The sequence below is a fragment of the Camponotus vicinus genome, unplaced genomic scaffold (genome assembly GCF_025532165.1).
Source record: "Camponotus vicinus isolate PSW18456_S1 unplaced genomic scaffold, iyCamVici1.0 SCAF_12, whole genome shotgun sequence".
Classification (NCBI taxonomy): domain Eukaryota; kingdom Metazoa; phylum Arthropoda; class Insecta; order Hymenoptera; family Formicidae; genus Camponotus; species Camponotus vicinus.
In genome coordinates, this window is record NW_028141948.1 from 3,505,961 (window position 1) to 3,524,465 (window position 18,505).

General features: G+C 35.3%; 4 protein-coding genes across 15 annotated transcripts in view; 1 reads left to right on the forward strand and 3 right to left on the reverse strand.

Moving 5' to 3' along the window:
* Window positions 1-3,493, forward strand: part of LOC145963516 (peroxisomal leader peptide-processing protease-like) — a 76,596-nt gene extending 73,103 nt beyond the window's left edge. For all 3 annotated transcript variants that reach the window (XM_083085556.1, XM_083085557.1, XM_083085555.1), the window contains exon 7: window positions 798-3,493. In XM_083085556.1, the coding sequence (XP_082941682.1) occupies window positions 798-886 (89 nt within the window). In that variant the 3' untranslated portion in view covers window positions 887-3,493. The remainder of the gene's footprint in view (window positions 1-797) is intronic.
* Window positions 2,304-8,599, reverse strand: LOC145963514 (transmembrane protein adipocyte-associated 1 homolog). 5 transcript variants are annotated; one of them, XM_083085554.1, is made up of 8 exons: window positions 7,865-8,528; window positions 7,074-7,267; window positions 6,707-7,002; window positions 6,426-6,622; window positions 6,281-6,341; window positions 6,019-6,205; window positions 5,797-5,926; window positions 2,304-4,289 (listed from the first exon to the last, which is right to left on the reverse strand). In XM_083085554.1, exons 2-8 carry the CDS (start codon window positions 7,220-7,222, stop codon window positions 4,137-4,139), a joined length of 1,173 nt encoding a protein of 390 aa, XP_082941680.1. In that variant the 5' UTR covers window positions 7,223-7,267; window positions 7,865-8,528; the 3' UTR covers window positions 2,304-4,136. The 5 variants fall into 5 exon arrangements, with proteins under 5 accessions (XP_082941680.1, XP_082941677.1, XP_082941676.1 ...); XM_083085551.1 differs by lacking the exon at window positions 2,304-4,289 and adding an exon at window positions 8,538-8,599 and having other exon boundaries at window positions 4,611-5,926; window positions 7,865-8,465; XM_083085550.1 differs by lacking the exon at window positions 2,304-4,289 and having other exon boundaries at window positions 4,611-5,926.
* An 876-nt stretch (window positions 8,600-9,475) lies between these two features.
* LOC145962822 (uncharacterized) lies at window positions 9,476-11,864 on the reverse strand. 2 transcript variants are annotated; one of them, XM_083084178.1, is made up of 3 exons: window positions 11,514-11,864; window positions 10,533-11,338; window positions 9,476-10,439 (listed from the first exon to the last, which is right to left on the reverse strand). In XM_083084178.1, the coding sequence occupies exons 2-3, from the start codon at window positions 11,302-11,304 to the stop codon at window positions 10,060-10,062; spliced, it is 1,152 nt and encodes a 383-aa protein (XP_082940304.1). In that variant the 5' UTR covers window positions 11,305-11,338; window positions 11,514-11,864; the 3' UTR covers window positions 9,476-10,059. The 2 variants fall into 2 exon arrangements, with proteins under 2 accessions (XP_082940304.1, XP_082940302.1); XM_083084176.1 differs by having other exon boundaries at window positions 9,476-11,338.
* A 130-nt stretch (window positions 11,865-11,994) lies between these two features.
* Dhc98d (Dynein heavy chain at 89D) overlaps window positions 11,995-18,505 on the reverse strand; it is a 29,343-nt gene continuing 22,832 nt past the window's right edge. For 2 of the 5 annotated variants that reach the window (XM_083083782.1, XM_083083783.1), the window contains exons 41-53: window positions 17,979-18,259; window positions 17,731-17,885; window positions 16,283-17,035; window positions 15,555-15,893; window positions 15,145-15,346; window positions 14,941-15,083; window positions 14,700-14,861; window positions 14,260-14,560; window positions 13,507-13,718; window positions 12,998-13,165; window positions 12,740-12,919; window positions 12,496-12,642; window positions 11,995-12,325 (exon numbers count right to left, since the gene is read on the reverse strand). In XM_083083782.1, coding sequence (XP_082939908.1) covers window positions 12,179-12,325; window positions 12,496-12,642; window positions 12,740-12,919; window positions 12,998-13,165; window positions 13,507-13,718; window positions 14,260-14,560; window positions 14,700-14,861; window positions 14,941-15,083; window positions 15,145-15,346; window positions 15,555-15,893; window positions 16,283-17,035; window positions 17,731-17,885; window positions 17,979-18,259 — 3,190 coding nt within the window. In that variant the 3' untranslated portion in view covers window positions 11,995-12,178. Of the gene's footprint in view, window positions 12,326-12,495; window positions 12,643-12,739; window positions 12,920-12,997; window positions 13,166-13,506; window positions 13,719-13,788; window positions 13,848-14,259; window positions 14,561-14,699; window positions 14,862-14,940; window positions 15,084-15,144; window positions 15,347-15,554; window positions 15,894-16,282; window positions 17,050-17,730; window positions 17,886-17,978; window positions 18,260-18,505 lie in introns of those variants that run through there. The other 3 variants (XR_014435884.1, XM_083083785.1, XM_083083786.1) reach the window with 3 other exon arrangements.

Genomic DNA, 18,505 nt, shown 5'->3' on the forward strand with positions numbered 1-18,505 from the left:
TAAGTACTTTATGAGGCTTGAAATAATTTCTTAATTTTACATAAACCGTAAAATATCTTGTAAAATATTCATTTTTCGATTATCTTACCTTAATACTTTTACGTACAAAATAATGAGAGGAATCAATTGGTGTAAAGAAAACACATAGTTGTTTTTAAGAAGAAATATGGAATTGTTAATTGCAAATTACATATTTTTTCTTCAAAATAACTATATGTTTTCTTTACACCAATTGATTCCTCTCATTATTTTGTACGTAAAAGTATTAAGGTAAGATAATCGAAAAATGAATATTTTACAAGATATTTTACGGTTTATGTAAAATTAAGAAATTATTTCAAGCCTCATAACTCAAAAAGTACTTAACGAAAAGGTACTTAATTATAGTGTTTTGGAAAGCTCTCGAAATAAGCTACAAGAATATGCAATAGAAAGTAAGGGGTTTCATTTAAAAAATTGAAGGTGACCTTTACGTGACCTTGAAGCAACTATTCAAGGTCAAACTAATGACACCACCTTATGTCCCCCTTGAAACCATACAACTTTTGTCTGAAACATCTTTTTCTAAAATTAAAAATAAGAAAGTTATTTGGGGTGGGACATTAAAATGGGACACCCTGTATACGTATATTTTCACAGATTAGCAATTATAAAATTAGGATTTGTTGAAAAGACAGAGCTAAAATATTTTAATTGTTCTGTTCTTTGTTTTTTTTTTTCGGTTTTAATTATTTCATTGTAAAATTGAATCTAGTTTTTGAATATTGAGTTATCTCTTGCTTCTATTTTCTTTCCAGATCCCGATGTGCTTCGAGCTTTCACGTGCAACAACGCGATAGTGCGCAACGTTTGGAATTTTTATCCTTTGCTGCCATCCAAGCTCTGAAAAAAACAATGCGCTAAGTAAACTTATAAACTGGGTACATATACAATATATATTCAAATTCTAATCGTATGATGGATTTTTCGATCCGTACTATTTGTACTATTTCTGCGACTATCGTATTTCTCGGATAACATTGGATTGGATTATTTGCATTGCGGAATATTTGTCTATGAGTCACCCTGGACCTGTCAATCTCGAACTCGACACGCTGTTATGAACATAAACTCGCCTTCGAACCCTCATTGAATAATACACGCCATTGACCGAGTTTAATATAAAGAGAAAGTTTTTCGTAACGTTAAGTCGTAACGATTGGCATGCAAAGCGACACGAGTCAATGATCCCTTCGTATTTATGCTAAAGACTTTGCTGATGAATAATACTAGTCACGTCGTGTATAGAATTTTCAAGCGGTATTTAACGTTGGTGTACTTTGAAAAGACTGCATTTGTCTTGTCACAAAATATGATTTCTACAATATATTGTTTAGATGTATAATATTGTGATATACTGATCTACCATAATAGATGCACATTATAATAATCTAAAGTAATTTATAACAAATTAAATTATTTGTGATTCTGATGCCTTCCTGAAATAACAGAGTAGAGTAATTCTCTCTCAGATGTACTTGCTTCGCCATCTGACAAATGCTCGCACAACTAATATTTGTCCGCAACTTCTTTGAGCCACATTTGCTTTCCGTATTTCACTAATTGTAAGCGGAAAAGTTTCTCTAAAAAATATTAATTTTGTTTATGTCTAATATAAGGGAACTGTACTCAAAATATGATTGAAAATTATGATTTATTGATTGCCTTTAGTTCAGAGTTCTGAGATAAATATGCATGTTTTAATATATATTCAATATAGATCATTGTTTTATATTAGGGGAATGTAATCATAAATTAATCTAAATATATAATATTTGACTAGAAAATTGTAAATCATAAAATATGTAAATTCGTCTTAAGATAGTATACAGGGTGTATCTGAAATGATGCACTAAACTTTAGGAGCGTATTCTAGAGGTTAAAATAAGACTTTTTTTTTCCTATGAACATGTCCGCAAATGAACCCCCCTCCGAGCTAGGGGCCTCTGAAGTTTGGGGAAAAAATTAAAAATTGGCTGTATTATGGATTGCCTTATTATTTGACCTTGGTTTTGACGTTACCTATCACCCTCTCTTGAGAGATAAATAAATTTGCGTTGCGGGTGTTTGGTCAATTTCACACATTTTCGAATTTTAGCTCGGAGGGGGGTTCATTTGCGGACCCATGTTCATAAGAAAAAGTCTTATTTTGACCTCTAGAATACGCTTCTAAAATTTAGTGCATCATTTCAGATACACCCTGTATATTAGGCATCACGCGTGGATGGAGAAGCTACGTGAGATTTTCGAAAAAATACAAAACGTACAGTGAATTGTAATTTATGTTTATTTTATTTTTTTTCAATTATATCTATATGACGCGGTCACATAATATTGCCTTATATACTGCACTCGATGCTTACAAAAGAATCACACACGGTCAGACGGTCGCAGGTAACGTTCGTGAAGAGTGCGGGGTGATTGACAGTCGGAGATGGTAAAACGCAATTGAGAGACTCATCGTGTAATACACTATTTCATGCTGTTCCGTTTGCTATATACAAGTTCGAATGACTTAAACGCTAGAAAATACGTAGTTACGTTATCACTTGTGATTTTTCTTCTGTTCCTCTTAATCTTCCTTCCTCTAAAATGCACATAGGAAAACGGAGGAATCTACAACCTCGTGAATCTACAATCACGTCTTAGGGCATGTGTGATAAACATTTCGTCAATTCTATAATACTAATTTTGTATATGTTTTTTCTTATCTTCCCTTCTGCGCGAGACCGATAAACGTTCGATTAAAAAAAAAGCGGATAGCGCAGGAGCGAATGTTTTGACAGTTGAATCGTCAGATTACGGAGATACATAATATCGATAAATATATGTATATATATAATGTGTATATATATTAATGTATATATAAATAGTACGATATCTTTTACATTAGAATACAGATTATGTATATACATCATGGATGGAGTCTTCCGTAATAGTTACTGGAGTGTCGAAGAGTTTTTCTTAAATCTAAAAAATTATCTCCGCACGACGTGTTTAATCTTAATGACTCCTATTGTCCTTATATAATCAATCTAATGATTTTCGATGCAAAAGTAAGAAAATAGCGTGTGTCCGGCTTGTCGCTTGCGCGTAATTCCACGCGCAAGGAGGGATCACCTTAGAACGATACGACGACGTCCACTTTGATGAGAAGGACGGAGAAACGATAAGCAAGATTCGAAAGTTAAATCTAAGTGTTTGGTTTTTGTCTTACTGATATCCCACACGGCCGTTACACCAATTTTTGCAGTTTTCATTACAAAACTATAGAGACGAAGACAATATTCCGCTATGAGATTGATTGCACTACATGCATAGGGCATTGCAAAAGTCGCATATTACTTATTGCTAGCTATTATAACGGGGATAATTTAAAAAAATGTTGATATAAATTTTTATTTTCTAATTTTGTTTTACTGAATTCTCTTTATTTAGATAAAGATATATTTAATGAATAAAAAAAAAAAAAAGATAGACTAGTGAGAGTGTTTGCGTTCAAGAGGTAGTATGCGAATTCTAAAACGACCTATACATCTTGTACGTCCTTTGGAATAAATGAACGTTTTGTTGAAAAAAAGTTCTTTTTCATGTGCTATAAAAGATTCACTCGCGCAACGATCCCAAAGTTTCTATTTAAGTACAAAAATAATATAAATTAATGCTGTACACCTTCTAATAATTATCCTTTGAGAAAAAACCTCAGGCCCTAACAATAAAGCAAATTAAAACTATCTAGAGATTCCAAGTTTTTACGAGATTTCTTCCAACATTTTGCGATCACAATTTGGCGCATCAGTGCCAACTATCACATGAAGACCGAGAGCATTCATGTTTATTACGGCCTTGAAAATTCTCTACGAACGACTAGAATCCTTCCTTAGATAATCATAACGTTACTTTAATTCCGAAACTTTTTTCCGAACCTTTTCTTCGTACGATATGCTCCTTTCGAAGAAAAATAGCGAATTCTTCGTATTCAGAGGAGCTCTCACGAAATTCGTAGTAAAATTTAACCGTTGAAATAATTGTTCGTATATATCCAGGTTTGTTCTGTAGCTTTTTCTGTAGCACACCGAATCGATATGCGCGATAGTTCATTGCTGATAACCATTTGGCGGATTCGGTGCTTCTTGACTGTCTATACTGTAACCGGTAATACTATCTGGGCTTTGAAGAGACGCCGCGTAGAGCGGGTTGATTGGCGTAGCGTTCGTGTCAAACTGGGTCGAGTCATAAACGCTGTGATTCTGCAAAGAAAGAAGAAAGAACATTCCGCTTTGCATTCCGAGGCAAATTTCCAATCAATCAGTCAATCAACCAATTAATTAAAAAATTACCGTGAAGCTAATGTAACGTCGGTGAATTAAATTCATTAATTGAACCTCAAAGCATTATGTAATAATAAAACATCGTGTCTCGCGTGTACTATTGCATTAGAAAGCACGGTGCAAACAGTGCGTTGACGAATCTTGAATATATTTACAAGATTCCATTCGTAAAGAAGCAGAATGATATCGTTGCCAAGGGAAATTGCCCAAAGTTAGTGTAAATAAATGAAACCAAGTGCATTGACTACATCAATATGTTTAATTTTATATATGATTCTCTAAACATGCTAAAATATATTTACAGTTAAATAAAGCTCTAAAATGGTATCTTACCATGTACGTTATAATGCGTAATATAGAGATTAATAACTAATAAAATTATTGATAAAATCAATGTAAAACTTGGAAAAGTTATCCATGGTCTACAGACATAGTGACCCGTGATACTACAGCAATAAGCTATTTACAAAGATTCAGTTTGTGTATCTGAATCTTGAGAGGGATCGGGATTTTGCTGCGTCTTATTCTTTTTGTGCTTTTCGAATTTTGGAGATGTTATAGATAGCAAATAATCACTTAAGCCGCCCGAATCTCCTGCCTTCGAATCATTTTGGTTTCTTTTGTAGGCGACAGTTGAACGAGAAGAACTAGGAAATAATTGCTGTGTAACATTCGATGTATCAGATATACCAAGTAACGCATCATCCAAGGAGATTTTAAAGAATTCAGTGTCTAAAATTCGCGTCGTTAAATAGCTCGGGTTTACAGTAGCAGCGTTCTCTTGAAGCGCTAAATCATCGCTTATCTTTAATCGAGATTCTTGGGGATCCTCCCTTTCAATTTTGTGCGACCCGCTTTCCAAAATAGATTGTAAGCTATTTTCTAACGCTGGAACTTGAGGTATTTCCGAAAAGTTACTATGTCCATGCAGAATGTTCTCAACTATAGTCGCGTGATCTACAGCTGCGCCATCCAATACACCTTCTAAGCTACTTTTTCTCGTTTGAGAATACAGATTAACGTTACTGTCGATCGTTTTCGGTTTGTAGAGAAAGTTACTAGCGGTATCGGGCGAGAGGAGCAAATTCGAGACGTTACTGGGTCCACCGTACTTAACAGAAACGGTTTTCCGGCTCGGACTAGAAAATCTTAGATCCGGCACACTCTTTTGGGTGGTCGACAAAGGGTCGGATTTAATCAAAGGATAATCAGCCAATTCCGAGGTATCCTTTACCGTGTTGAGATCTCTACCGAAACTTCTAATACCGGTTGTCGAGCGATATGATCTAATTGGTGAACCAAAGGTGCTCGAGTCGCTATTTTTCGGATCTTTAGCTGATGTTAAGGAATAAAGAGAAGCTCCCTGCTTGAAGGATTTCAATGCTTGAGAATCATACAACGGTATGTGAATAGAAGGAGTATGGACCTGATAGATGTAATCGCTGTCGGTTTTCAAGGATGAAAAACTCTGTTGATGCGGTAACGATACTGTGTCTTCGTCCATTGCGTCATCTACTTGCGCTTTGTAAGAGAACATTATCGAAGGTTGTGAAACCCTGAAAACAGAATAATTTACAAAATATTAGCCATGCATAACGACCCAATTGTTCGAGTTGCTAACATATTGCTACATGTTGCAGCGGCTTACCCGAAGAATTCCGATAGGAATGTATGGTAAACCAAAGGAGTAAAAAGACTTAAATACACTGCTGCTGTGAAGTCTACAATGCATAATCCCACTGGATTTTGCGTGTAGTTTAGAAAGCCTGCGCCAATTGATTGCACTAGATCCAATGTCGCTAGCGTTCCGGCATAAATGTAAAAGCTTTTCCGTGCTGCAATAGGAAGCGTACATATATAATAATTACAATCAGAGAAGCGTTATATAATCTGTGATAAGAATTGCTTACTAGGAAGTGCTAGGCGGTCCCGTAACCGTGTCCATGGCAGTATTAATATGAAGAGATATATCTAAAAGCGATATCGAGACATATTCAGCAATATATATATATATTTTCCAACGAAAGAAAAAAATTATAATGTGCACAAGCATACCGTAGTAAAAACGAGACTGCTACAAAACCAAAACATCATACCACCGTGACCAAACACGTAAAAATCACGGCTGGGAATATGAAATGTATCGTCTGGCAAAACTAATTCCAACGTTCCTTGAGTGATTGTAAATGCCAGTGCTATACATGACGTAGCGAGTAAGACTCTACGAATACTAGAACGACTATCCAAGTGGCCTAAGTAGAAACAAAATAAAAATTGCATATTAATAAATACTGTGCACATTTTTTCTCCTCTTCAAATACGAGTATGTCACTTACCAAACGCTAGACCAAATATAACAACGCTCATCTCGGTAGATAGTAGAAAAAATCTCACAGTGACCCACAAAACCTTGTCAGCTTTGCCACCAACTGTTGCCGCTGCATTTACCGTCATCGATACAACGCAGCGTACGACTGATATAACTACGTTACAAATAACGAGACCGTAAAATGCTAAAAATATCGGACTACTCGTTGCACGTAACTTAAGCCTCGCTCTGTTGAATCGCATCGCGATGAATAGAAGGAACAAGAGATTCGGTACTAGAATGATGACATCCCATATTCGGACTCTGAAAGACGCAAGATGAAATTTGTCAAGTTGATTATATTATCGTGTGGTAAATGATAAGTAATAACGTACCTTGAATCTTTGATCTCTTTATATAAGATGAGCTTGCAAAAATGCTCCTCATCGTCCATGGCCGTACTTATATTGGGAATCATAGTACTGCTCAGATCATACGTATGTAACCAGCTTTCAGACACTTCCTCCCTCTCGGCGCCGTACATTTCCTATCTTCTCGAGCGTTCTGTCAGATTCTCCTTCCGGTTTCACTGATGACAAACAATGCACAGAATGAAATGTCAAAACAATAGAATCACAGTATAAACAACTTGATTATTGAGCCCGAGAAAACAATCGAACAGCTGACTTCGTTGAAAGATACGCGATTTCTAGCGAGATGTCACGTTACCTTAAACAATCTTTAACCGTTGTACAGTAGGCGCCAATAATGCCTTAACATATGAAGTTGGTCGCATTCGAGACTAATAATAACTTAATATCTAGTCATTATTAATCCCGAATGCGACCAACTTCATACGTTAAGGCATTATTGGCGCCTACTGTACTAGAACACGGTGCAACAAAACAAATGCTATCGTACAACATAACCTAAAATATTTTCAGAGTCACTGGCGTCTTTGACATTTCGATTCGCGACGCGGAAGTGACACACGAGATAAACAGACACTCGAGATCGAGCTCGAGTGTCTAAAACTTCCTCGACGAGGCACGAATTTCACGACTGACGTTACGGAAAAATCGATAAATAGCTGCCTATTGTGTAGCTGTCAAACGATCAGCCTGACACAACGTCCAGTCTCGGACAACCGACTTAGCTAATTGGATGAGACCGTTAATAGGTTTACCGAGTATGAAGACATCGCTCTCATTTTTCCCTGGGAAACGGCGCGCTTTTTTCAGCCAGCCGTGACAAGCACTCGATGCGTGACGAACTTCGTAATTCTGCTTCCGACTTTCCAGAGTATCTACGCTCTTCTCTCTCTCTCTCTCTCTCGCTCTCGCTTCGCTGGCTCAGCTGTCTCCTTTGCTCTCTCTCTTTCTCTCTTTCTGTCTCTCTTTCTCTATCGTATCTTTCCTCACGCTCGTGCGCTTCAATTGGCGTTTTGCTACGAGATTCCAGTGATTCCAGTGTCCATTCAGCTCGTCAGCGTTTTGCGCTCGTCCTTGCGATGTCGGGTGGATTTTGACGTTAAATCGCGCGGGCAAGCGCCAGGGAATCGGAACGCTTTATCGAGAGTTCGACGCAATTTTCGCATCCCCGATTAAATCCCACCTCGTAGAATCGCGCGACGTGAAAACGCAGCACCGTCCCGAGGTATTGACAGGTGACGCCACGATTCACGACTCTCTCCTCGCGCAGATCTCCTTCTTCCGCACTGCGTTAATTAACGCGATTATCTGTTTCAACCTTGTGCTTCAACATGTTGGACACTTATCTGAATGAAACTAGAAAAAAGGAATAGTTATTTTAGTTTGTTTAGACTCGAGGCTCATCGAACATGTGATTTGGTGACGTACGAGTAGGTTAGAGTAAAGTGACAATAGTTTGGTCGAGTGATGTTAGGTTAGACGGATTGTTTACCAGCGGGAAGTACAGATCTCTTTATACGATAAATTTTTAAAACTACCGTTAGATGAACTTGTGCTAATTTTGTGAATAATTATTTAATGAATATATAGTCATATATCAACTATATCAAATATATCAATTATAAAAATAAATTTGTACGTACAGTAGGCGCCAATAATACCTTAACATATGAAATTGGTCGCATTCGGGACTAATAATAACTAATTATTATTAAGTTATTATTGGTCTCGAATGCGACCAATTTCATATGTTAAGGCATTATTGGCGCTTACTGTACATATATATTTATTTAGTTTTTGTTATGTAATATAATTCTGTTATATAATACATGGAAAGTTGATTTTTTTAAATCAATTTTAAGTAGATAATTTAAAGAGACATTTTGAAAGCAATTTGACAGTTCCTTTATAATGAGTGATGATAGGGGGAGAGGGACTCTTTTAAATGTGTAATAAAATTATACATTTATTAAATAAGTTCCCCTCCCCCTATCATCACTCATCATGAAGGAACTGTCAAATTGCTTTCAAAACGTCTCTTTAAATTATCTACTTAAAATTGATTTAAAAAAAATCAATTTTCCATGTATTATATAACAGAATTATATTGCATAACAAAAGCTAAATAAATATATATGTAGAAATAAAAACGTTTAACAAAAAGTTCATTCCATAATCTGTCTTTAAGTATATAGGGGGAGTTCCCCTAGTACCGGACACTTAAGGTTTTTTGTAGATAAATAAAAAAAATATGTTTTATTTATTTAATCTTTTGCATTAATTATTAGTTAACAATATTAGAAATGAAAATAAATGAACGAAATAATACACTTTTCTATAATATAATACTTAAATCAGAGTTAAACTTTGGTATGAAATTTTGTACGATCTTAAAGTGGCACCTAGTACCGGACATAGTTAAAATAGATCCCCTAACATCGAACAACTTCAAAATAATTTACAATGATCACAAATATAATCATCAAAACATTCAGGGATATCAGCACATGTCTCGTGAGTCCATTCCTGGCAGTTGGAGCATTGAATCCAATCTTCTTCATTACTCTCTAAGCAAACTACACATGTAGTATCATCACTTGTATTTTTAGGTGTTAGTACTCTAGTTTTCTTTATCTTTTCTGGTCGATTCGTCTTTTTAAACTTATTTCCTAAATTTTTCTTCTGTTCTTTAACTTTCTTTTCATTTTCTTTTTCTTCAATTAATAATTTATAAGAAGATGAAGTGAGAATTTGACTTTTTTCTGATTTTCTCTTCCTTGATTCTGATCACTTCTTTGCAGCATCAGGGGATAATTTCAAAATATTTTGATAAATATCTGTATCAGAGCTAGTAGATGGCTGAACATGTAATGTCTCTTGAGCCCTTGAAACTTCACTTGGAACATCTTTTGAGACATTAAATTCTGTGGTCGTTTCTGTCCTGTTGTTTCTATCTTGTTGACTCTGTTGTTTCTGTTGATGGAATATTCGTCACATCACATGGTAAATAGTCAATGTCAGAAAATATATTTTTATCAAAAGGATAAATCCCTGTGCATTTAAAACCAGACACTGCTATATCCAGTCGAGCTACTTTAGTAAATGCTTCACCAACAAGACCTGCAATATCATAATCTGTTATTCGTGCTCCTGCGTTTGCTCTTATCCACATGTCACATCGCTCGTAATAAGCATTTTTAAACGGCTTCATAAAAGTTCTATCGAGCGGTTGGAGCTTGTGGGATGTGTGTGGTGGAAAACTGATTAAATGAATATTACATTCTCTACAAAAATTTATCACATCTAGGGTTTTGTGACTGCTGTGACCATCTAAAAGGATAAGAACAGGAGATTCCTTTGACGGATGTGCAAATTTTATAAAATGCCGCAGCCATTGGAGGAAAAAGTCACTATTCATCCAACCTTTTGGTTGTGCAACACCTTCACTCTGTGCTGGAGCATTTATCATCAGGCGTTTATTCATTTTCTGTCGTGGGAAAACGAAAAACGGTGGAATAAAATATCCGTTGGCACTCATGCAGAAAAGGATGGTGATATTTTTGCCTCTTTCAGCTGAAGTCAGCTTTCCTACTTGGCGCACAGACTTCACGGCCAAAACTTTTTGATGCTTTTGAACGCAGCTGACCCCTGTTTCATCGCAATTATATATGTTAGAAGGAAGAAAATTGAACTGGTTCATGAGCTTCTCAAGATTGTTGTAAAACAGTTCTACTTGCGGCTTATTAAAACCCACAGCTCGTATTAAGCTCGTAGATTCTGGTTTTCTTAGCGATAAGTCTGGATGTCTAGCCATGAAATCATGGTAAAAATGTTTACCAGCTATTCCTTTCTCAGTGTTAAAGCGATGAGGAAGCTTCAGAGCTACAGCTAAGTCATAAGCTAACTTTAAAAATTCTTTTTTTATCAATGGTAAACATCGATTAGCTAAATCTTTCACATGATTTACTAATTGCTCTTCATATTCTGATGAGAACGTTTTAGTAAATTTTCCTAGTTTCGGCTTTAATACAATTTCTTTGCCAATTTTTAAACAAGCTACTTTATCATGCAAAGTGCTTTTCGGAATTCCATATTTTGTAGAAGCTTCTCTAAGACTGATTTCTTTTGACATAATTTTGTCAAGTGCAGTTTTCAAAGCGTCTTTATTCCACGAACCTTTCTTTTTCCCATCCATGTCGTTGCTTAGATGTATTTTCTAAGCACTGTATCTAAAATCAAGTAATGAACATAAATACAAACATAAACATGCATTTTTAGTCCGGCAAAGTTAGAGAAAAATATTCTGTCCGGACCAGGGGACAAAAGATGTATTCAAAAATAACGAATTCATAAAAACTAGTTTACTTTATATAAAAAGCACATAGATATTTGAAAACTACTTACCAAAATACTTCCTAATACAAGAATAGATATTGTAAGACAACAAATCTTCGTAGGTATGACCTGTTTCTAAATTATACAATACAACGTTTTTTCGTCAAACGCATCGATCAACTGTCCTTTTAGCTTGCGTGTGCGGATCTGGAGCATGTCGCATCCTGTGCGTGGATCGCTATACCCCCTCCGTCCAATCACCGATATAACCACCCAATCGTGTTTTTACTTGCTGAGATATGACATATGTCCGGTACTAGGTGCTGTCCGGCGCTAGGGGAACTCCCCCTATAGGGAGTGTGTAATAAATAGCATTAAATATATTGAAATCGTATATGAAATAACATAAAATGTAATTAAAAAATTATAAATTTATACACTAACATAATTATGTATATTAATACTATTTTTTTTAAGATTTAATCGATCCGTATTAAAAGATTTATAAATGGATTATAAATGAAATTCTTAATTTTTTCTTTTCTCTCGTTTTATTTCTCGTGTGATAAAAAATTTATAGAACTATACATATAATAAACATAGAAAATTATGACGATTAAGAATATAATTTAATGATTGTTTATATTTATATTACGCTAATATTAATTAATTATAATATTAATACATAACAAGTACTGATACTGAAGAATACGGGTTTGACCTCAAGCACTGTTTTAATCTATATTTAATACGAGACAAACACCCTGAAGTACCCAATGTGAGATGTGTTCCGGAGTCGCCAAATCGGCCTCGAATACTAAACCAACACCGAGGGCATTTCGTCGATTTAATGTAGTATATACGGGGGTTTTAAACGTATTCTGCAAAAAAAATTATTAATTATTGTAATTATTTATTTTTAAAAAATAATTATTTACTTTAATTCAATTTAATCATTTTTTATAAGAATTATAAATTAAAATCATGACTTTTTTTGCCAATTGAATTTTTTGATTCAAGATCATAATAAATAGCATAATATTTTGAATACCTGTAATTTCAGTCTATGAACCTCAGTAGGTATGATGGTTAATATCGGCAGCTCCTCTATCAAAACTTTCGGATGCGATCTTTTCAAACGACGCTCCTCGATGTCCCATCTGGCGCCTTCCAAGTATAATCCGTGCACATAACATCCCTATTTATTAAAGCGCAGATATATAGCAGAATAATTGATATTATTGCCTATGATAAAACACGATGGATAGAATAAGACGAGCAAAAATCGAATTTACCTGATCAGGTCTTTCTTCCACATCGTCAGGTTTAAAGAAGCTCGATACCGTCGTGTAAATGACGGAACGATCAAGAGGCCAGCTGTTCTTGCGACAAGCTATCTGAATCAAAGCCGCCAGGTAAGTTTCTGGCACGTGCAATCCAGACAACCAAAGTACCACGGGCTCGTTCGCACCAGACTAATAAAGATGAAGGAAAATATCATTAATCAAAATAGAATGAATCGAATAGGATATTTTGCGTGCTCAACCCCTTACCCAATTAGTGTATTGATCTATTCTTTTTTGAAAGTGGTCCATCCAACCGGCAAGATTCTTTCGAGTGTCCGGTGCGAATTTGGCCCATTCTTTGGGCAGAGTACCATTATAAAGTGCCACGGAAATGTTTTCCAGTGTAGTGTCCATCCCGATTTCGCCGGCGATGGCCTAAAATTGAAGATGGAGCATTTTTTTGGATACCAAATCGCACGATAAATTTAGCAAAGCTAGAGAAAAAGTTAAAATTGTATTATAAAGTGTACAAGAAAAATACAAAATAAATCTATAAAATAAAAATACAACATAATCTGTAAAGTAAAAATAAATACCAATACAATGAAAATACATCTGTAAAATAAAAATACGATATAAATCTGTTAAACAAAAAAATAAATGCAATAATAAAATGGAATTTATAAAAAATGTAAAATGAAAATATTTAGTGAGACGTATCGCTATATTTATAAGTTTATGATGGATCATAAAATCTTGAAGATTTATTGCGCGACCTTCCTCAGCTGATTCAATGTCCTCGTTATCGTTTCTATCAATTTGTTGAATCTTTCCAATTCTTGAAATAAGACAATTGCGGTAGGTGTTACGGTCACACCGAAATTTCTCTTGACCTTGTTAATATCATATAATACGGGCATCTTGGCTGAGATCTCTTTCGCTATGTTATCGATGAATTCATCTTTACTGACACCGGTGATGCTGATCGCTAAAAATTTAATACATGACAGGTCATGATTTATCGAAAAATGTAATGAACTCTTTAATATGCGACTTACACTTTTTATCCAAGCGAGCTACGAACAATCATCAATTATAAAAATAAAAATTGATATTTCTGCTAAAAGATAAGTGAAATATATAACTTTTATACACAAAATAATAAGTGATAAAAATATATGACTCGTTATTAATTCGAATCACGTAACATTAAAGTAAAATTAATAATCATAAGTAATAATTATCATAAGTAATGTCTTAAATAAAATACTTTAAATAAAGTATTTTATTTAAAATATTACTTTTTAATCATTTATTATTATTTATATTATTATAAATATTTTAAAATATTAATAATAATACAAATTATAAATACATATATATATATATATATATATATATATATATATATATATATATATATTAACAATAAAACAATTTATAATAATACAAATAATAATAAATGATAAAAATTTATAAATGTTATAAATACAAAATATATAAGACGAGGAAAGATATAGTATTCGCACCGGTTTGTGGTTGAAGTTCAATGAGATGCCTCCACATTCTCTTGACCGCTTGCGTAAAATATCCGATCTCGGCGTTCGGATGCAATCCAAATACTTCCGGAGTGTTCACGAGAGGAAGTTCCTCGATGAATCGCAAATAATCATCGCGATCTCCTTCCGGTGGTATCACATAGCTGACGGCATCCTTGTAAAAGTAGAATGATTGAAACTCGTCGAACAGAAAATCACCTAAATATTCGTCCATATAGATGTAAGAGACGCGACGATCATAGCTGTCCATTATCCTTCCGCCGTACATTACCTAAATTATTTTTTACCTAAATTATTTTCAAATGCGAAAGGCAAAAATGATGCAAATTTATTTAAAAAATATTTCAAATAATAATAAAAGATGCCGAAATTAAAAAAGATCTTTAAAGGGAGATTTAGATCGAATGTACCTCTCCAATTAGATACTTGAGGCTGTTCCACGGTACGTTAGACTCCTTTGTTGTCAGTGCTTTTGTCAAATAAGTATCGAGAATGGTAGTGCATACGTTAAAATCTGATTCGTTGAAATCATACTTTATATTCCATCCAATTTTGCCGTATCTTCTTCTCTCCTACGAGGTTTTTTTAAGTATTTTTTTAATAAAGATTCTATTACGTTATTAATTAAATGTATGACTTTCTGAAATTCACCTGGATAACAGCGTGATAGAAGGCTAGAACGTAAATTAAGTGCTTGTAAAGAGGATGGGAACAGATTTCCAAAATCTGTGGTCGCATGTTGAAATATGTGCTTTGCAAGTTTAATTTCAACCCGCTCGGTGGTTCCGTTACCACTACAAATAATTTGTTTTAGAATACCATGCATGACACACAACGAGGTATATTTCATTATACCTTTCAGTGATTGTTGCAGTATTCCGATTGGAAAATTAGGAATAGGCTCCGTGGTGAGCCACAGGCGAAAATCGGGATGAGGCTTTCCTATGTTTTCCACGACCTTCTCTAGATCTTTTGTGAAGGACAATAGTAGATGGCAATTCTGGAGCATCAGCCACTGGCCTCTCGCCATCGCTACATCCAACAATTCCATCGCGATCTGTTATATAAAGAAGGTCTGTTATATAAAATCTGTTATATAAAAGATATGTATTTTTTATATAAAATAACTTTTCGAAAGTAACTTTAAGACGCAGGACATTAAACACGGATCCTAAGTGCATCATTTATCGTTACTTTATTATGATCGTCCAGTCATTATATGTATATTAAATCTTATATATCTGATTACATATGCGTTATCCCACCTTGTTTTGACTTTGACCAAGCGAGAGATATCTGAACTTTCCACCGCCACAGCCGTATCGATCAGCCAGCTTCATCAGCTCCGAAGTAGGATCCGAGCCCGGGCTCAAAAGGAAGATCACGGGCATGGTGGGCGTACTCTCCTCGAAAATCATATCGAAGCTCATGTGAGGCGGCGTGATATACTGTTCACCCATGATATCGATAATGTAATTAATGATGCTACAGTAAACGCGATCTACGCGGAAGCAGCGTATCAGCATCAGTTTCTCAAAGGATGTCAATCGCGTGTTATAATCGCACGGGAGTTCGTCCGATTCTGGCATGTCCGAGTCATACCACTAAAACGAGTATCAATTAGTCGATTAATTATCACACATTTCAAGAGGATTTTTATTTATTGTAAAATTTTTATTTCACACACAATTCAAATTATTCGAATATAATTCAAATTATTTGAATATAATTCAAATGATTCAAATTTAATTCAAATTAATTGAATATAATTCAAATTATTCAAATCTAATTCAAATTAATCGAATATAATTCAAATTATTTGAAGATAATTATTCAAATTTTCTTGTGTTTTTAAAATTTTGAAAATGTGTTGTTTTTAATCTTGAATTTGAATAAAAGATTCTGCTTGTATGCTGATGATTATTTTCTATTATTATCTAGCCGTAAAAAATAAAATAAAATTATTTGAATAATCCCTGTTTGGAATGTTTACCTGCTTCCATTCGTCCTCGCAATCCCGCAATTCTTCTGGCAACTGCTTGAATTTGTCTGGGAAATCGCTCGCCAGTCGAAGAACATCTTCCCAGCCCGATTGTGGCAACCATCTGGTGGGATTCACTTGGGGTGATTTCTCCAAGGCCATGCTACCTTTGATGAAGAAGTCTAGCTGCTTCTGATTCACGTTATCCACGCTTCTTTCTATTCTCATGCAAATTTGCAGGGAGAAGAGTAATTTGTGCCTCTCGAAGATGCCCGTACAACCGTAATCGTACACGTTCTTTGTCAACATCGGAATAATGTTCTGTAATCGTTTGACGAGCACTGGATCCGGCAGCGATCTCTTGAGTGAGTGGATAAACACTTCGATGTAGCTGATCAGAGAATACTGGTACATGGCGTTCACGGTAGCCATATCGGCTAACACGGAAAACAGGATAGCTCCTCGTTCTGCCACCGGACGATAGCCTTCGCGAAGTTTGTCTATGTCAGCCGAGGTGACCTCCGCGAGGAACAGCTTCGTCATCACCTCGTTAGCTCTAGACTTGATGTTCTCCAGAGTCTCGATCAGGTCGATGTTGTCCAGCATGTTGCCTTGATCAGCGGCGATTTCGCGCAGAAGGCTGTCCTCCAATTGTTGCAGCAAATTCTTGTTCTCGCTCGTTTCCAGAATCAACGTCTCTCGTTGCTCCTCGATATCCGGCCTTTCGACTCTCACGACAACTGATAAGAGTTGGTTTTCCAAGCCCTGAAGACACGTGTCTTAGAAGATTTTATTGTGTAAAATTTGATGTTGGAATATATCGACAATCTTTTAAAAATTATAGAAATATTCATATATTATTTTTGAATGCAATATGATAATAATATAATAACAATATAACAATAATTATAACATAAATATATATTATATTTATAACTTGAAATTAACGTAACTATGTATTATACAGGGTGTCTGAAAACTTTTCGCAGTCCCGAAGTGTGAAGGTAGATTGACTCAAATTAAGAAGGAAGGTCCTTTACTGTTTTGCGATATTCGCAATAATTAACGAAAAATTAATTACAGAAGATCGGCCAATGCGCGTGAGTAGAAGCGCGCGGCGACGAAGGCGGTCTCACTGTAACATAATGGCGGCGCGCGGTGAAGCGGTGATTGCGGAGGGAAGGAGCGATGAGTGTGTAGGCGCGCGGCGAAGGCTCCTCCCCTTTCCGATCACCACTTCGCCGCGCACTTCTACTCATTATGTTACAATGTGACCACCTTCGCCGCCGCGCACTTTTAGCCACGCGCATTGGCCGATCTTCTTTTATTAATTTTTCGTTAATTATTGCAAATATCGCAAAACAGTAGAAGACCTTCCTTCTTAATTTGAGCCAATCTACCTTTACACTTCGGGACTGCGAAAAGTTTTCAGATACCCTGTATAATTAAATTGAACTCACTGCTGTGGTAACCATATAATTGATAACAATCGCTTTGGCATACACGGCTGCATCCAACATCGGATTGGTCATTCTGGTTGTCAAATATACACGAAATCTTGGATCATAATCTATCTCCTTATCACCGAGAATGACAAAAGTTCGTCCTGCAGCGGCTGCAACAAAGAACAAATTAATTTAATGAAATTAAATCAGTTTCTGTATTTCAACGAATTGCGATTATGATTCTCTTGAATTGTGCGACTTACTTTGAATATTTTTTGATAAAACGTTGTTCAAGATGGGGTCGATCTCGTCGACATCCTGCACAAGTACCGGTAAACCATATTGGATCGCCAGTTCTATTTGCTTCAGGAAATCCGTGTCTGTAAAGGAGAGGATCTTCAGATTCTTCTTCTCTTCTCTCTTCTTGATCCAATTCAGCGCTTGTTGCTGTGGATCGATGCAAAGCGGAAATCTGGATGCTTTCATGGTCAATATGCCATTTTGCACGGACAGCTCGTCCGGTGGAAGACCTTCCGAGTTCCAGCTTCAAGTTGCATTAAATATTAGAGAGACTTATCAATTTTCTTTAGTTAAAGTTTTAATTATACGAATACATCTATAAGATGAAATAAAGTAACTGCATCTGCGAGCAATTATTATTCTTCTTTTATTGTTAATTAAGAAGTTTAGTTGTATTTCTAAAATTTTTATTTTGATTCATATGTTAATATATGCTGAAAACTTGATCAAATAACAAGACTAAATTAATGATATTTCCTTTAATTAATAG